The sequence below is a fragment of the Rhinolophus sinicus genome, chromosome 14 (assembly GCF_057876585.1).
Source record: "Rhinolophus sinicus isolate RSI-liver-muscle chromosome 14, RSI-T2T, whole genome shotgun sequence".
Classification (NCBI taxonomy): Eukaryota; Metazoa; Chordata; class Mammalia; order Chiroptera; family Rhinolophidae; genus Rhinolophus; species Rhinolophus sinicus.
The window spans coordinates 31,152,577-31,170,943 of NC_142514.1; the positions used below are offsets into that span (position 1 = coordinate 31,152,577).

Here is an 18,367-nt window from a genome sequence, read left to right on the forward strand (position 1 = left end):
AAATGAGCTAACATTTATCTCTGCTCCCACCCTCCCTCTCCCCACTGCCCCCCCAGTCTGGCTTCCTCCCACTCTCTGGTCAGTACCAGATTGCTAGGCTTATTTCCTAGGATGGGGGACTGGCAGGGACAGGTCCCCACCCACCGTGGACACAAGATCTGACTGCAGTTCCCAGCTACTGGAGGGGAGGGGCTTAGCTCCCAGGGGACAGACTGCCTAAGGGACAGTCAGGGCTTTTGCACAAGCCCGTGTGAGTGTGACCAGAGTAGGAAGGACCCTGTGACAGTAGTTGGGCTATGCCATCTGGGTGGGGATGGGGGGGACACTGCTTTGGTGAGTACGACAGCACTGCTGGGTTCTATGTACCTACCTTGTGGGGTGAAGTTTTGGTGTGACTGCTACAGACAACTCTGTGTGCGATGGGTTATGAGCATGAATGAACCATGCTCTACACCCCCCCCCCGCCCCCGGTCCCCGACCCCGGGACAGAATGGAAAAGGACTAGGTGGCTGCAGGAAGTGCTAGTCAAAGCAGGCCTGGGATGTGGCCCTGGCAGCCCTGGGCCCAAATCCGCAGCCCCATTCACTCCTGCCTCAGAAGCAAGAGAGGCAGCAGGGTTAACCTGCCCTGGGTCTCTGCCTGTCCCTGCCCTCGGGCTGGCCTTGGCTTTTGGCCAGGTGTCTCCCGGGGTCCAAGGAGCCTGGTGGGGGGGCCTGGAGTGCCTCCTGTGGGCAGGAGTCCTGGGGTCTGGCTGGCCTGCCACAGTTTAATAATAGTAACAGTGAGAGTAAGCGTTTCCATCCTTCCTGCCTTTGGGCAGAAGAAGAAAGGAAAGAGGAGGGAGAGGAGGGAGTGGAGGGAGCGGGCTGAAGGGAGGCTTTGAGGCCTCAGAACTCACATCAAACAGCCGGATCTGGGCCTAATTGTCTGACCCCTGCCCCTGCCTTCAATCAGCTCTGCGGCTCCCCGCCCGCCCCTCGCCTAACTAGCAGCCATGTTCTCCTCATTAGGACCAGCTCCCCTTGCACACGTGTCCCCGGACATGTCCCCAACACTCCAAGCTCCCACCCTTGCCTGGTGGGTGGGTACAGCTGGGACCCAGTTTTGGAGGAGCCCCTGGGACAGCTGTACCCTCAGCCATCCCAGCTGGCTGGCCCGAGCTGCTTAGCCCCTCTCCCTGGATGCCACGTGCTGTGACATAGCCCTGGGCAGGTTCAGCTGCTGGGTGCAGTCTGTCCTCTGTGTGTCCTTCTTGCTATAGCCCAATTGTCTGAGACACACAGCTCCTGAGGGCGGGATGTGTTTGAATCCTGTCCCCTTTGGTCTGGTTCCGCCTGGTGGGGGATCTGGCCTGGCTCAGGGTTTGTGTTCAGAGGCTACAAGCTGAAGGAAGTTGTCTGCCTACTGTACGAGGATGGTCCCTGTAAATGGATCCCAGTGCTGATGTGTGAGTGTCTGGGGCTGGCGGCACGGCAGTGAGGCGGTAGAGCTTGCTGATTACGAGCTCCGACCCTAGAGAGACGTTGTGTCAATTCTGACTCTCCCACTTCCTTGCTTTGCAACCTTGAGCGAATGACAACCTTCCTGAGCCTCAGTGTCCTCACATACACTAGAGGTGACAGCCCCGACTTCAGAGGATTTGGGAATTCAAGGAGACAACTGTACTGTATCTGACACTCAGCAAACATACTGGAACGATACTGGTGTAGGCGGGGATTCAGACCAGACCCAACAAACTCCCCTCCATAGGCCACAGGCCCCACGTTGCCCAGCGGGGGGGGGGGGGTGTCAGCTCTGGTCCATAGTGTCAAGGACGGGAGGAGCTGTTGAGGAAGGGTCTAGAGTCTTGTAGAAGAGGGAGGCCAGCTCCCAGGGGCACAGTTAATACTAGGGGCAGAAGCACCTATGCTGGAGCCTCAACTTGGAGGCAGAGATGGCACCCAGCAGCGACAGGTGGGAGGGGCAGGGCCCAGCTTAAGGGTTGCCAGGGGGCATTAGGTTAGATGAGGTAGGTCAGTCGGGTTGGTCCATGAGGTATGGACCGTCTGTGAGTACTGTGGGCAAGGCGGGAGGGGTGCTGTGAACACCATTGGAGTGCAGGCTGTCTGGGTTGCGCTAGGAATTTATTCTCAGGGTACCAGGCCTGTAAGGGATTGGGGGAAGGGCTGGCCTGGTCTGGGCGCTGACATTGTCTCTCACCTTAAACCAGTGGTAATGACTTGCAAATATTGATGAAAACGCAAACTAGAGAGATTGTGTTTTTCGGGGAGTGAAGGTGGGGAGAGGGGATAAGAAGGAAAATAAACTGAAATGAAGTCCGGTTATCTCCCATCTGTGGCTGTTCCTAATCCCCCAGCCCAAAGGAATCCAATGCAGCCCCTTATCTGCCCTGTCAATCACTCCATCACCGCCCATTGCTTGGTGGACACCGCACGCCCTCACATACACTCAAGCACATGCTCACACATGCACACACACGCACACACTCACTCCACCGACTCTTGCTCCAATACTCCCGCCCACCCCCAGCCCATTACTCCTCTGAGTAGGAGCAGCAAGCACGCAGGTCCTGCCAGATGGATGCAATTTGCATAATATCAGCAGCGGAGGCTGCAAGATCACCAGGGGTCAGGGCGCTGACATCCCCGCACAGTCTATCTGCAAGTGCTAATTTGGCCGGCATTGATCTGTCTTTCTGATTTCTTTGTCATTTACGTCTGCGATGGTTTGACAGGAGATACAGAGAGAGACAAGGGGAGGCCGGGCTGGGGCTTGGGGCTAGGAAGGTAGGGAAACAAAGATTGTACTTCCCAGTGTATCACACACACAGAACACATACATGCATACACCAGAACCTTCCTCCATCCGTCCGTCAGTCCACTCATCCGTGGGTCTATCCATTTTCTATTTGTGTTTGCTACAAATGTCCCTGGGGGCTCTAAGGGTGCCAGGGGAGGAAGGTGCACGTCCCGCTGCCTGAGCACTCTCCAAGCAGGATGCCTGGAGAGTTTTCTCTTCTCATGGTTATCCATCCTCCTCACTTTGTATGGGCTACACCACTAAGAAGGACAGGAGTGAGGGCAGCGCTGGGGAAGCATGCACTGGGGCTGTCTCTGTCCCCTCTCCCAAGGCAGCTTTGCTGACTCCTCCCCTTAGCCCTGAAGATGGCTGAGGCAGCGGGGAGGTGGGGAGGCACCTCTCTGCCCCTCTAGGACAGCCAAAGAGAGGACTCTCAGGTCTGCAGGGGCCTCACGAATACTTCACCACCTTCAGGTCATCTGAAGCCGACAATGGGCTCTGGCTAATTCTGAAGTCCTAGCTGAGCCAGAACGTCCTCTACCAGACCATATCTAAATGCCACACCCTGTGGAACCCGGGCCAGAGTCCTCACATTCTTCCCTGCCCTGGGAGGAGGGTTCATCATAGGGATGCAGACCCTGCTGGGATGGGAGATGTCACAGGGAAAGGGGAGGGGCAGAGAAGATGGAAACTGGGAAGTGAGAGCCCAAGGCAGAGAAGTGGACTCGGTCATGCTGTCAAGGGAGGCAGAGGGCTTGAGCCTTGCAAGGTGGAAAGGCCCCTCCCCCTGGCCACAGTGGCTGTCTTGGCCCCACCTCCTTTCCCTTGCCTCGCCGTGGTAGCAGAAGCAGGGTGATCAGAAGGAACTCCCTGCTGGGCAAGAGGGGGGCTGGTGTTTGGTGTGTGCTAATCCTGGGCCTGAGGTCTTCAGAGGGACCTGGGGAACTTCAAGGAGGGGAAAGCAAAGCTGCACTGTAGACGAGCTCATTAGCCAGCACCCCCACACCCCCATGAGGAGGAGGAGGGCGGGCAGCCCAGGGAGCTGGCGGCAGAGGCAGCAGAGAAAAGGCTGTCACTGTCCTTTCTTCCTTTTGGTACAAGCATCTCCCTGAGCCGACGATTCTCCCGCAGTGACACCTCTCACGGGCGCTAATGAGATCCATGTCACAGAGCTAATGCGCTCTGACTGGACTCTTGATAGACACCCCATTCCTTCAGGGGAGACCACAGGCCAGTACTGCCCTCCTGGGGCCAGACCCCCGCCCTGCCACCTGCTAGCCCGGCTCTCCTGCCAAACTGTGCTGGGCAACAAGCTCTGAGACTCCACCTGGTGTCTGGCCCTCTTCATGAGCCCTAGAGGGACCTTCCCCCCTGAGCAGAGGGCATGAGCGACCAGGGTGGGACCACCCAGCTGGTTTATTCTCCGAGCCAGCTGAAACCAGTGGCCGATGGGGCCTCCATGTCCCAACAACAGGTGAGAACCCTTTTAACTGACATTTCTGTGCAGATTTCCATAAAAAGCAGCAACAAAGGAGGCCTGGGTCTTGTCCTTAGAGAGGTCAAGTATGTGGGGCCTGACCATTACCAAATTACAATCGGGGCCCAAGGGTGTATTCTGTACAGCCAAACTGGGAAGGCCAGGCAAGATTCCCAGAGGCGGCGGCCCTGGGAAGATGGGCAGGTTTTCCTGAGCCGAGAGGTACAGAGTAAACCCACCTTACAGAGTAAGAACTGGTGGGGTCAGGAGGCGGTCAGAAGCCAGTGGTTGCAGGGTCCTGGCTCTGAGCACAACTGCAGCAGGAGTAGAGGCCTAGCAATGCCTCCTTTCCTTTCTTCCTCAGTTGTTGCTATTGAAGCTTTGTCCAGGCCTGTATGTTTTACATGCCACTGAAGGAAATGAGGGAAGTAAGCTTGTTTTCTCCCTCATCGTCTCGGTTGGTAGCACGAAGCCTGACATCAAAAAGGTACTTCCAGTTCAGCACAGTGGTAAGAACACAGGCTTTGCATTCAGATGGACCTGGGTTTGAATCCAGACTCCTCAATTCAAGTGTCTGTGTGACCTGAGGCAAGTCACTTAGTAATTAAGCCTCGGTTTCCTAACCTATAAAATGGAAACACTGATGCCTACCTTCCTAAGACTGCTGTGAAAATTACATTAGTCAACATAAAGTGCCCCCAAATAATGTGTCTTGCTCACCCTTGGCTGAAATGAAGGAGGGACCACGCAGCTCCACAGGACTCAGCAGTCCCGGGTGGAGGCTGCCCCGCCGAGAGGCTTTGGCCCGAGCCAAGGAAGCTAACAGAGCCCACAAAACAGACAGCCATGGACGTCGGCAGCTCTGCACACAGCCAGTCCTTCCTCACCTACAACCCGCCCCGCTCACCAGGCGCACAAGGCCCGATCCACTCCCCCAGGAGGAGGTGCCCTCCCTGGACTGAGAGGCCATGCTGACAGCCCCACAAGCACACCGTTTCCTCCCAGAGCTTCACTGCCTCCATCCTTGAGCCTCACTTCTCTCTCCCTTCGCCCCCAGGGCCAAGCCATCATGCCACCCTGAAGACTGGACAGCCACTGTGTCTGTCATCTCACCAATACTTTCCTAGCACCTACCACAGTTCCTGACACACAGCAGTTGTAGGGTAAATGTTCACTGACCTGGTCCCGACTCCATTCCCATAGCCACTACCGGCTCTGAATTAACCATCACCTCTATGTACCTTACTGCAACTTCCCTTCTGCAGTTTCTCCTTACTAGTCCGCCTGTACACACTCTCAGCCTGCTTTGACTGAAGCCCAAATCTGACCAGGTCACTCTTCTGCCCGAACATTCCCTCACTGCCCCTCAAACAGCTCAGCCACCCACATCCATCCCAGTGGCCCTTTCCCTTCTACAGCTGGCTCTCCCTGCCCTCCCCCCATCAGCCTACCCCCTAGTCTGCCTGCTCCCTTGCTCTCTCAGCACCTCCACCACCCCGTGATCAGCAGGAGTCTCCGCCAAGGAGGCCCCACAGCCTCCTCCTGCCACACATACCTTATAAAGAGGCCGGAGATCCCTCAAGGACCTAGGGTCATCGGTGATTGTGCACACTGAGCCACAGCCACATGGCACTGTGGGAGAAGCAAGCAGGCCCTGGAGCTGGCTAAGCTGTGGGGTCTGCAGAACCCTTGCCCAGCATCACCAACGCCGCCTCATCTCACCTCCCCCGCCCCCAACCAATATACATACCACTCCCCACTTGAGGCTGGCAGCTCCTCACACAGTTAATTAGCACCATGTCACTGAGGACCAGCCTGAGTGGCCAGTGACAGGAGCTGACCCATGACCCCAGGGCTAGGAAATAGTCCACATCAAACTCTTACAGCGCGACCCTTTTAGCACGCACAGTAACTCGGGGCACCGCCAGCTGAAGCTCATTAAAGCTGTCTCTTTGGTGCGAGGACCATTAACCTCACTGCTCAAAACCCACACCTCCCCTCCCTGCCTCTCCCAGCCCAATTAATGCCCTGCATCCTCCCTCCCTTCCAAGCACCCTCACCCACACCTCAGAGCCAGCCAGGAGCTGGCAGTGCAGCCCCCTTCAAAGATACAAAGACCAAGCGCCAGGAACCACCAGTGCCCTGGAAAGCCTCCTTGAGCACCCACTGTGTGCCAAGCACTGCACCAGCTCTTCACACCGCTGACTTTCCTGAACCTTCCCAAGAGGGGCAGTAGCACTGTCCCTTGTCTAAGGTCACAGGGCTCTGGGTGGCAGAGCTAGAGCTTCGTCTGGCTCCAAAGCCCTCACTGTTGTCACTCCTAGCCTTGGGCTGTCCCCTGGAGCCCACCCAGGTAGGAAGGAACACCTCAGGGTTCCTCACCTAGAATCAACATGGGTGGACAGACAAGAGGGCATCACTGAGTCCCAAGAGGCAGTGAAGAGTGGGCACAAGGAAGCCCTTCCCCACACAAACACACCCTGGGCAGATGCACAGAACCCAGCCCGAGGCCGCGCAGGGAGAGTTAACCCAGTCAGTCCCACTGGCCCCGCCTCCACAGGCCAGACTCCATTACTGGCGGTTCCTCCTCCCCTGAGCCAGGGCAAGTGCTCTCATGTCCTCATTCTCTGGTCCCCTCCCTTTCCCACCGCTCTTTCATTGATTCATCGACTCATTCACTCCTTCATTCATCCACCCATCCGACAGCATTTAGAGCACCAACTAAGAACTAGTTTGTGCAGCACAAACTGCCTCAGTGATTCTGAATCAGAGCTCTGATCGCGTCGTTCTCTCACTCACAAACTCCCTCTGTCTCATCAAAACCTCAAGCGATATCCAACCCCTTTAACCTGGCATTCAAGGCCCACTTATTCCCCATTGATTTTTCTAGCCATTCCCTAACCGGAAATAGTTTCCACTCCAGTCACTGGAAACTACTGGTAGATGTGTGACTGTGTCCTCTCAGTATGCCACAATTCCTCATGCCCTCGGGCTTTGCAACCCACACTTCCCCCTAAGTAGAAAGCCCTTCCCTCATTTTTCTGCCTAACAAACTCCTACTCATCCTTCAAAGATTCCCTGACTTAAGTGTCTTCTTCTCTAGAAAACTTACTGCTGAGCTCCCAGGCTTATCACCTGGCTAGGTTTGTGGTCCCTGATTGTCTGGAATAGCTACTATGGGAGGGAACAGCAGTTGCTGTGAGGTACCCCCAATTCCCCAGGTCCAGCGACGGCTTCCTCTTTCCAGCCAACAAGAATGATAAAAGGCATCCCAGAAGTCAGTGAGATGGAAACGGAGTCGAAGCCACCTTGGCAGCTGAGGACAGGGGAAACCGCCCTTAGGCCAGCCCAGGTGTTTCCATCATAGCCCTCAGTGTCCTGGATGGCGCCTGCCCAGGTCAGTCTGTCTCCTCCCAGGATGTGAGCTCCCTGAGGACAGGAACTTCCACTCAGCATGCCTAGCACCCACGTGGCACCAGTGATGTTTGTGGAAGAGAGGAAGGGCTTATCTGTAGCAGGCAACTGGGTCCTTTTGGTGTATCTTGCCAGTCCCCTCCCCCCACACCCAATACCTCCGTAAAGGTACACAGGGTACGATAACGTCGTAGTACCACCCAGGAATACCACCGTTTCTCCCTAGTTGGAACAAAGCCTATGCCTGTCAAGTACTCTGCTTGAAAGCATTTGTATGCACATGTGTGAGCAAGCACACACAATAAGATACACAGAAACGAACAGACATACTTTCTGATGGATACATACACGGGCTGATGGTTGCTTCCATACACAGACACACGCACACAGAAAAATATACACAGATATACTGTTACACACACACATCCCTCAGATATATGTATACTTGGACACATACATACTCTTAGATGGACAGAGAGACCCGCAGCTGAAGGTGTCAGAAACACACACACACACACTCACAGAAAGACATGTATCCATGATAGATCGGAGGCTAGCAAAGTCTCCACTGCCTAGAACCAAAGCCATTCCAGCCCCCTCCCAAGCAGGAATCCCCAAGGGTGTCCCCCCACCTGGAACCCCAAGTGGCCCCTCCCAACGCAGGCACCGCTCAATGGAGGCTGCTGCTCCTGCGGGGAGTCAATACCCTGTGGATGGAGCCATCGGTCAGAAGGACCCTGACTAATTAAAAGCTGGTGAGGTTTAAATAATTCATCTCCTTAACTCCCATTGATCGCCCAGTTTAGTGGCCACAGACTTGAAACAATATTAAACAGCCTCCCCCAGCTCCACGGGGGGTGGGTAAGCTGACATGTGTCCACTCCTCTGAGGACATCACCCACCAGAGATGCAGCCAGGGGCAGGGGTACCTCGGCTTGAATCCAAGGCCACCTGTGACCCACCCAAAGCTCAGACCCCAGCCTCCTCCTAAACATTGTTTTGCGAGACCATTTGCAATGGTCTGGTTCCACTTTCCCCTCACTCTGCTTCCCTTTCCCGCTCCACCCAGCCATGGAGAGTACCCTGTAGGAGCAATGAACTGTGTGCCAGGGGACTGGGGCATGTGGGCAGGGGACTGACCGAGCTGCCAGGGGGACAGTGGAGGGACTGACCAATGCCGCTGTGGGGCCGGCCTATGTGCTGCAGGCTGAGGCCCTTGTTCATGTCTAGAAGTCCATTCTTGGGCCAGCAGCCCATGGCGAAGCTGTAAGCCTGGAAGACAGGAGGCAAGAATGGTTACCAGAGGTCCTGACCCCTGAACCAACCCCATCACTCACCTTCCACCCACCAAATCTTCCCCGCGAGGGTTTCCTCTCATCATCGTGCCACTTCCTCAGGGTGCCCTCACTGGGTCCTCTTTCCACCGGAAAACCCCTTCCTCCTCCAGAGCTCCCTTTCTCTTGGGCATCTCCCCAACGAAGGTCCCCAGTCCTCACTGGATGCCCCCTCCCCAGCTCCACTGGAGAGCTCCCATTGACTAAGACCCCCCTTGTCAGGACCTGTCCTCTCATTAGGGCACCCCCTTCACCAAGCACCCCTCCTTCGATTCCCGCCGCTCCAGAGTCCCTAGCACTCTGCTGGGTCCCCCTCCCCACAGTATTACTGGTTACAGAGACGTGACGAGAAGGACTTGGAGACAAATACATTCAAACCTCATTCCACAGATAGGAAAACCAAAGCAAGAGGGGGCCAGCCACCTGCCAGGTGGTCAAGCTGCCTTTAACCCAGAGATAGGTGAGGCTAGAGAAGGCTGAGTGCTCCAAGGAAGCTCAACTGAGGGCGAGGAAGGTCCTGCCTGAAGCAAGCAGCTGTGAGGGGAGCACATGAAGGGTGTATGACTCTGTGTGTGTGTGTGTGTGTGTGTTAGGGGAAGCAGATCTCTGCTGAAGGTCAAGTGCTCACTTATGCATATTCAAAGCGGCCACCCATCGATCTATACTTAATTGTTTTCCTGGGGTTGGGGAAGGAAGTGCTGGGGGCATCGATCTGCACGGCCCCCAGCACTTCATTGCCCCCCTCCACCCCCTACTCAGGCCACCTGGCCACCACCAACCTCCATGGGTGGGGGCACATGGCAGGACCTTCTCTTACAGTCCCTTACAGGCATGAAGACCTGATGTCACAGATGAGGAAACTGAGGCCCAGAAAGAAGGGACATGCAAGGGTCAGAACACTATTAAGTGGCCCAACAGGGATTTAATTCCTGCTTAGCCTGCTAGCAAAGTCCTGAGCTTCTAGCAGTGGGCTTGTGTAGCTGGCTGACCCTTCAAACACGACCCACCCCGTTGCCGTGAAGTCCCCAAACACCAGGCTGCCCTTCTCCTCATGGCGGGAAGCATGTGGGACAGTGGTCAGTAGGAATGAAGCTTGGGTGAAGTCCTCAGAAACCAGATGGTGAGTCCACTGACGAAACTACAGCGAATGCAGCCATGGTGGCTTTGGCACCCACTGCAGTGCCCAGCCCCGCTCATCGCTGGGCCCAGGACGTCCCCATCCCACTTCACACTCCTTCCCAGGGGAGTGCATCTAGCACAGGTTCAGAAACAAAAGGCATACAGAGTCTGTGCCAGGGCCAAGGAGCCGAGCAGAGGGCTGGTACCCTTCGTTCCCAGTTGTAAGAACTAAGCCTCAGCCCCTCGGGCACTGAAAGGCTCGGACCCAGTGTGCTCCAACCTCAGCACCTCCAAAGCCATTTTCCTTGACCACAGCGGTACCAGCTACAGCTCAACTTGCCAGACAACCCTCCCACCCTTCCCTGAGTCACAGCTGTACCCACAAATCAGGGGCCGCGTGTAAGGCTCAAGGACAGGGGAGAGCACGCGGGCTTTGAGCCAGGACAGAGCTGGGGAACGCAGGCAGCGAGGGGAAGCAGCCAGTGGGTGGTGCACAGCTGGAGAAGCTGCTGAGCGTGGTCAGGGCCACGGCTGGAGCACAGTGGGCCAGAGAGCAGTGGCGGGCCGGCTTTCAAGTACTTTAAAATCACTTACAAAGGCCGGATTAAACGATCAGAAATTCCATTTAATAGGACAAATAAAGAAATAACAATCTACTCTATCAGCCTGGAGAAGGCGAGCTGGATGGGTTTTTTTCCCCTCTAAAAAGGAAAAAGGGAAGGAAGGGGAAAAAAGAAGGATAATGTGTGTTTACTCAAGCAAAGAAAAAAATATTTAAGTGATGTCGGGGAGAAGATTGCAGTAACTAGTGAAGAATAACATCGTCTACTTTGCTGTCAAATCACACCCGAATTTCAGTAATAGATTCTCGGCTGACACTCAATTCAATTCGAGGGTGATCCTGCTTTATCCCAGCCCATCAAATATTAAACACTTGCATTAGCAGGTGCTGCCGCTTCCCGGCTTAAAGCGACGGGCGGGCGGGCGGGCGGGCGGGCGCAGGGCTGCTGAGGCCCCTCTGCTCTGCTCTGCTCATGGCTCGGGGGACAGGGCAGCGCAGTGTTATCTGCACGTCATCCTGAGTCTTATCGCCGCTAAGCGGGAAGACCACTTCAGATAACATGAGACGCTTGCTCCAACGCATCACCATGATTAGATTATTATTATAATTATGACTCCCCAAGATCTTCCCCAGATTGGGACATGTGGTGGTGGTGGTGGGGAGGGCAGCAGAGCCCCGGAAGGCCAGGCTGGACCAGGGCAAGCCAGAATCAATGGCAGGAAAGCAGGGTAACAGGCAAGCGGCCGCCCCCGTCCCGCCTGACGGATGCCTTTCAGGAAGGGCAGCCTAGCTTGTCAGAGTGAGGGTGAGATGAATTGGCGTCTCCACCGCGGCCGCGGGTGTCATGCCGCACAGTTTCATATTCCCAGATAAGGCGTGATAACCAATTGCTGCCATGACATGGCCTCATCCAGCACTTCCTCAGGGGGGCATGGGTGGGGGCAGGTGGAGGGGGATGGCACGTGCACATGGGTCTGCCAAGCTCCTAATAAGAGGGATTTAATTTTTACAAATGCTGCTTCCAGCGGGGCCTTCACATACCAGCCAAAGTCCAAAATGATATTAAAAACTGTTAATTAAAACTGCTCTCCTTCAGCCTGGGCTCTTCCCCTGCTGCCTCTGCTAAGAACCCTGGCATGTCTCCCTCGGTACTGCCACACACCCCTGCAGACCTGAACCTTCACATGTGACCACCAGCCTTACAGAAACACCCTTGGCACAGCACCAGGGCTCAGCACCTCAAGCTCCCCTCAATTCCTGCCACCGTGGGTACGCTGGGCACAGCAGTGGATACAGAGAGCCACACAGAGAACACAGAGTCCATAGCAACCTGTGCTCCTACCAATGTGTCCTCTGGATCCTTACACCTGCTGCCTCTGCACCTGTACCACATGCGCACCACCCCCAGCACTCACTTCTAAAGCCCCTCTTCTCCCCCTGATATATACACACCCACACAGGCATGGCCTTCCTTCCATTCTGCACTCCCTCCAGACGTCCTCCCTAAGAGATTACACCCATCCGTGATTCCCAGCACAGACTTCCCAGGAGTCCAGCTCAGGGCAAGAAGATGCGGACTGTCTCAGATGCTGGCTGAGCAGTCAAGGCTGGGACCCAGGGAACCATCTGAGCAGGAGGATTCAAGGAGGCTGTCCCCTGTGGGTTGTTCACAGGAGCAGCGGAAACAAATAGTCCCACATAGTGTTGGAAGTAGCTAGCAATGCTTCCTGGAGGGAGTGGTACTGGAGGGCACCAGGCAGAAGACACAGCAAGGGCGAAGGAGAGTGGCAGGAGTGAGCGTGGCGAGTGTACAGGCAAGGGCTGGGGCAGCCAACATGGACAGAAAGAAAGAGCCGTATCTTGAGGTGCTGCTGCCTCTCTGGGCAATCGAGGGGCACTCATTATCCTCTTCCCCCTTTTCCAGCCTGCTTCCTATCCCCTCTCCCTCTCCTGCCAGCCTGTGGGGCGTGGGGGTAAGGGACCCAGAAGCTTTCTGACCTTGATCAGTGTAGGGCAGGAATCTGTTAGAAGGGCTCTTGCCAAGAGCCTGTGCCTGAGCCCCTTTCCCACGCTGGTTCTAAATTCTCTGGGTGCCACTTTTCCAGCCGTACTTCTCCCAGCCATCAGGGCCCACCTGATGGGCTCCTGACAGAGGCTGGGGCAGATGGAAGGATGACTGAGGAGCCCGGGTCCTATCCAGGGCAGGTGGAGTTGGGGTGAGAGATGCCGGTCTACCAAACTGTGCCATCCCGGCGCTGTGCCAGGCAGGCACGCACACTTCCCTTCCCCTGGGCTGCCGTAATTTCCATGCGCGGGGAAGCAGGTGCCGAGCTGCTCCCGGCTGGCTCTCCCCTCTCGCGCCTCTGCCCGCCTTGGCTGCTGCCCCATTAGCTTAGTGGCCAGCCATCTGCGACGGGCCTCCGCACAGCCCTGCTGTAGGCGCGGCGGGTGGCCCCCTGTGTAACAGGGAGCTTTGCCATTAGTGCCTTTAATATTCTGACACCTCAGCACAGCCTGCTATTACATGCAAACGCTGATCGCCCTGTGAAATTACATTGCTGGGCCCGCGAAATGGAATCGTGTATAATCAGCCTCCTCCATGCACTGTCAGTCCCATCACAAACACGGCGCCCGGCGGCTTACGGGGGCTTAGCAGCTGCGACAAGTGTATTGGGTTTAATAGATGAAGTAGCCCTCATCGGCAGCAGCAGCAGATCCTTCAAAGAGGAAAGAAGAGGCATCGACAGCTGCTCGATGTCTCTGCCCACCCATTCACTACCTACCATGGCTTTGAGAGTGGGGTGGACAGAGTGGGCAGGGCAGTGGCTGAGGCTAGAACCCAGCCCAGACTGCAGACAGAAGCACAAACTGCCCTGCAACTTCCAGAAAACCCAGAGCTTCTAAACCAGCACATCTGACATCCAGCCTCCCCATGAGGTGGGGAGAAGCAGGCCTTTCACCAGACCTGTGGGTGACTGTCACCCTGTGGGCCTAAGGCTGATAGGCCATTTCACAAGACAAGGAACCAGATTCAAACCAACCTCCATTCCCATAATCACCCAACAGAGGAAGCTGTAAAGGCGGTACCCTGGAGTAGGGGGGCGATAACGTGTGAGAGACACAACTGCGGCCTAACCTGTTATCTAACTGGCCAACACTTCTATAGCTGGTGAACCACGTACTGAGGCCACAGGTAAACATGAGGATGGCATGCCCAACAGCCCAGTCTCACAGAAGGGCGCGTCTGCAGACTCAGGAGTCAGACAAAGCGGGATGTGGTGCCCAGCTCTGCCAGTTATTGGCACTATGATTTTGGATGAGTTATTCAACTCCGGTGAGCCTCAGTTTCCAGTACTACAAAATGGGATGGTAGTTCTTTCCTCCAGATATACCTGAGATCACTCAGGAACACCTGTCCCACTGCCATCTCCAAATATTCTTGGAGCCATCACCCAAAATGCACACTACCTTTGAGAATGTTGTTCCCTGACCCTTTTCCGGGTTCAGTCTAACCCACCAACAGTGGCAAACTGCATTTTTCCAGTGATGGCTGTCACGTTATTTCCCATCTCACATTCTTACAATGTGACTGACATGCCGGCCATCAAGAGGGGGCGTCTATGTCCCTCCCTTTGAAACAGGGCAGGCTTTTTGTTACTATTTCAACCAACAGAGTAACGTGGAAGTAATGTAAGTTCAAGGCTATTTCAGAAACGCTAAGGCAGCTTCCTCCTCATTTGCTGGAACACTTGCTCTGGAGCCCTGAGCTGCCCTGAAGTAGTGAGACTGCTCTGAGGCAGCCATGTTGTGAGGAAGCCCAAATAAGCCCATGTGGAGAGACCACCTAGAGAAGCATGAGACTAGATGAAGAGAGTGAGACGCCTAGCCGGCCTCCAGCTGCTTCCACCACACAGTGTGCCAGCTCTCGTCCCTGACGACAAACGTGTGAGAGCACCTGAGCCAAACCACCTCCCTGAGCCCCTGACTGACAGAAACCGCCAGAGAGAAAACAGCTGATGTCTTAAGTCACGAAGTTTGGGGTGATGAGCTACGCAGCGATACTAAACTGGAGAACCGACATAAATCCCAAAGAGTTGGTGTGAAGATTGAATTATTGTATGGAAAGTGCTTAGACAATGCCTGGCTCTGAAAGCGAGGGTTCGATTACTGTTGTGTAAGTCCTCCATTTACTCTACATCCCCATCCAGCTGCTGCCTGCTCTGTTCGCAACCAAACTTCTCAGGTTGTCTCCACTCACCCCCACGTACGCCCCCGTCACTCCTTAACCCCTGACACTGGTTTCCAGCCCACCCTAACAGGCCACTTAGCTCCTGCTAAAGCCAACAGCCCTCACCATGCTGCCCAAGCTATGGACAGTTTCAGGTTCTTGCTGCCTTCACCACTGAGCAGCCCGCTTCATCTTTAAAACCCATCTCCTTCGGTTTTCTATAGTCTTTGAGTTTTCTTATGTCTTTGACATTTTCCTGTCAATCTCCTGTATGGTTTCCTCTGCACCTGGGCACCCTACCCGTGCGCTCATGAGCTCTCTCCTCCTGTTTCTGTCCCACTCTCCCCCCTCCCTGCGTGATTTCTTCAACCTCCTTGTCATCGGCCTCTCCAACCTCCAAATCAGTATTTCCTTCCTCTACTTGAGTGTCAAACATATATATTCTGTTCCCTACCTGGCATTTCCACCTGGATTTCATTTAGACACTTCATTCTCAATATGTTTAAAGACCCATTTCAACATCTCCTCTCCAAAGAGCCCCTTCTGGGTTCCCCAATCCCGGGCAAAGCCATGACCACCTACCTGGTCTATCAGAAAAGTGGGGGCCAACCTTGCTTCCTTCTTCCTGACCGTCCACTAAGTCCTGGGATTGTTGTTTCACGCCTCCAAGACTTGATTCAACCCACCGAGAATGCCCTCTGCCTTCTCCCACTTTTTGTCCTAATTAAACACATATTCCTCTTTGAACACTCAACTCAAAAGGACCTTCCTTTACCAAGACTTTCCAGACTCATCCCTTCTTTAAACCCACCCATACTCTGAACAGTACCTGTAACATTAGATTTGCTTACAAATCCGCTCCCTCATGACGCTGGGAGATTCTTAGGGCAGGGGCTGTAACTGCTGTCTGTGTAAATGGTCTCCACTGAGAGAAAGGAGAGAAAGACAGCTCTCTGGGCATAATCCTGCCAAGCAGGAAGCCCTGGTTTTCAGAGCTGCTACTGCTGCCAGCCCTCCCCAGTCTCCTTCAGGAGCCACAGTTGTTCCTCTACAGCACAACAGCAATCCCGACAGCCGTCTTTAGAACTGGGGGCTCAGCGGCCTGTGTCAGGAAAGAGACTTCCTGATGCCTTCTCCTTTCCGAACTCCATGGCCTTATGGGTCGCCCCCATTCCACGGCTTAGGCCCAGCAAAGGCCTGGCCAGCACAGCCAGAGCAGCACAAGAATGGACACTTGATCAGCTGACACAAACCCATCCTCTCTACTCCCAGCTGGTAGTTCCCAGGCTGCCCCAGAGCTGCTGCTGCCTCTGTCCAACTGCAGAACCCGAGTAGGCTAATTACTATCTCTGTATACTTGACCTTCCTGCTCACTGCCCTTCATGGACTGGACCACCACCACAGACAGGCAGGGGCCGCACCACAGGCCCAGGCTCCACAGCATTTGGAGGACAGCTGCCAGCTCAGTTTGATCTCATGAGGGTCCTGAATCTATTTTCAGGTGGAGTGATCTCCCTCATGTTTCCAAGCTTCGTTACCGAGTCAGAGGGGACTTGGGGACACTGAGGTTTGTGGGGTGAGAACCAGCTAAGGAGCTCCTCAGCCATGCTGCCTCAGCCCCTAGAGAAGAGGCTGGCCGGTCTGGGGCTCCATAAGCACTGTCACAGAGGTGAAGGGGGCAGGTCAGTCTGAGCCAACTGCCCAGGGTGAGAGTTACATTGTGAGTTTTCTTTGTTTTCATTACAATTTTCTCTCCCATTGCTTTTTTTTAGCCAGCCCTTTCCTCCCCAGGGTGCTGGGGATTGAATGAAACACCACCCCCGGCTCCAATAAGTGTATTTCAATTACATCTGTCACTGCATAACGATATAATGATATATCATGTGATATTAAATCCATGGTAATCATATCAGGGATTTTTTTTAATCGTGCACTAATCGCATTATTACATCTCTATAATTAACAACAGGAGGTATGGAAATCCAGTTAAGGCAGAAGGCTCAATGTACTCCCCCCACCCCACCCCTGCCCTAGCTCCCCCAGATTAGGGCCCGATTAGGAGATGGGGACTGCAGGGCACTAGCAAGATGGGCCAAATTTCCCACCTCCCAGTGCCTCAGCCATGGGCAGAGCTTTTAGCATCCAGGGCTAGCAGAGACAGGCCAGACCAAGACCGAGGTGCTGCCTGTCTTGTGGCTGCTCAGGAAAGAGCCTGGGCAGAGGCCACACAGAGAGGCCCAATGATGAGGCTCAGCTGGGCCTTCCAGACCTTCTACCATTGCAGCACCAAATCTGCTTGATGGGGAGGGGTGTTACCTTTCCTCCAAACCAGCAAGGCCCTCAAAGGTACAAGGCACGTTCCTGCCTCCTGGCCTCCTGGATGAGGATTCCTCCTGCTACTGCCCTACACAGCCCCTCCCGCTGATCTAGCCCTCTGTGGTGGCAGCTCTTAACATCACCAGATCCAGCAGTTGTGATCTCTGCCGCTTGGTCCTAGCCCCTCTGAACGGTAGAAACCCAATTCTTCCTGGGGCCAATCCTCCCCAATTCTCTCTCTGAAGTCTGGCCCTTCGTACTGCATGACAAGTGGGTTTTGATAATCACTGGGGTGATTCCCCTACCCCCCAAATGGTCCACATTCTTATGTCCTCCTACCCAGGCCTGTATGGAGAGGGGACGGGCTTGGGACTGGAGCTTGAACTATGTCAAATGATCCTGCCTCTCCCACCCCCTTCCTGACACTGAGCTATTGGGCTAATCCCCTGAGGGGTGTCAGAACCAGTCTGCAAAGCAAAATTCTGTGTTTCAAGTCCAAAGCTTTGAACTTGGCATGTAACTAGTCCTCAGTAAGGGGCAGGCATTTTGCTAAGTTTGACTCTCAGAAGTTGGACAGGCCTGAAGATAAAAGAGAAAAACCATGTCCTTTTTCCTAATAAAAAGGAGACACTAATAGCAGTCAGCACTTAGGCAAAGCACTTTAAGTTTCTAAAGTGCTTCCCAAATTAAAATATAATCCTTTACTGACCATGTGGCACCACCACTGCTGCCCACCGCTCAAACACGAAGGCATGTGCGTGCTTGTACATAACACATACACCGTCACCTTCTTTCTCCCTGGAAAAAGGAAAAGGGTGTTCAAAACCTTCATCCCAGACCCCTCTCCCTCTTCCTTGGCTTGCTCATATAACACACTTACTGAGCACCTACCATGCACCAAGCTCTGTGTTAGGTGCTAGAGACACACAGAACAAGCAGACTAGGCCACTGCCTCTAGGGGGCTTCCAAGCTAGAAGAAACACGTAAACACGCATGTAAACTCACATGAAGTGAGGGGCCGAGGTCCTGCAAGAGCCGAAACCCTAACCAGGCGGGGAGGAAAGTCACCAAGAAGGACCACGATGGCCTTCAGTGTCACATCCAAGGGGGGCCGCCTA

At 54.6% G+C, this 18,367-nt stretch overlaps 1 protein-coding gene across 6 annotated transcripts in view; it reads right to left on the reverse strand.

Annotated features, from left to right (window-relative positions):
* ERI3 (ERI1 exoribonuclease family member 3) overlaps positions 1-18,367 on the reverse strand; it is a 122,613-nt gene that overhangs the window by 15,863 nt on the left and 88,383 nt on the right. For 4 of the 6 annotated variants that reach the window (XM_019751163.3, XM_074334604.2, XM_019751156.3 and 1 more), the window contains one exon: positions 8,863-8,962. The exons of 1 other annotated variant lie outside the window; for it this stretch is intronic. In XM_019751163.3, coding sequence (XP_019606722.1) covers positions 8,863-8,962 — 100 coding nt within the window. Of the gene's footprint in view, positions 1-8,830; positions 8,963-18,367 lie in introns of all 6 variants that reach the window. One more of the 6 variants, XM_019751157.3, reaches the window with a different exon arrangement.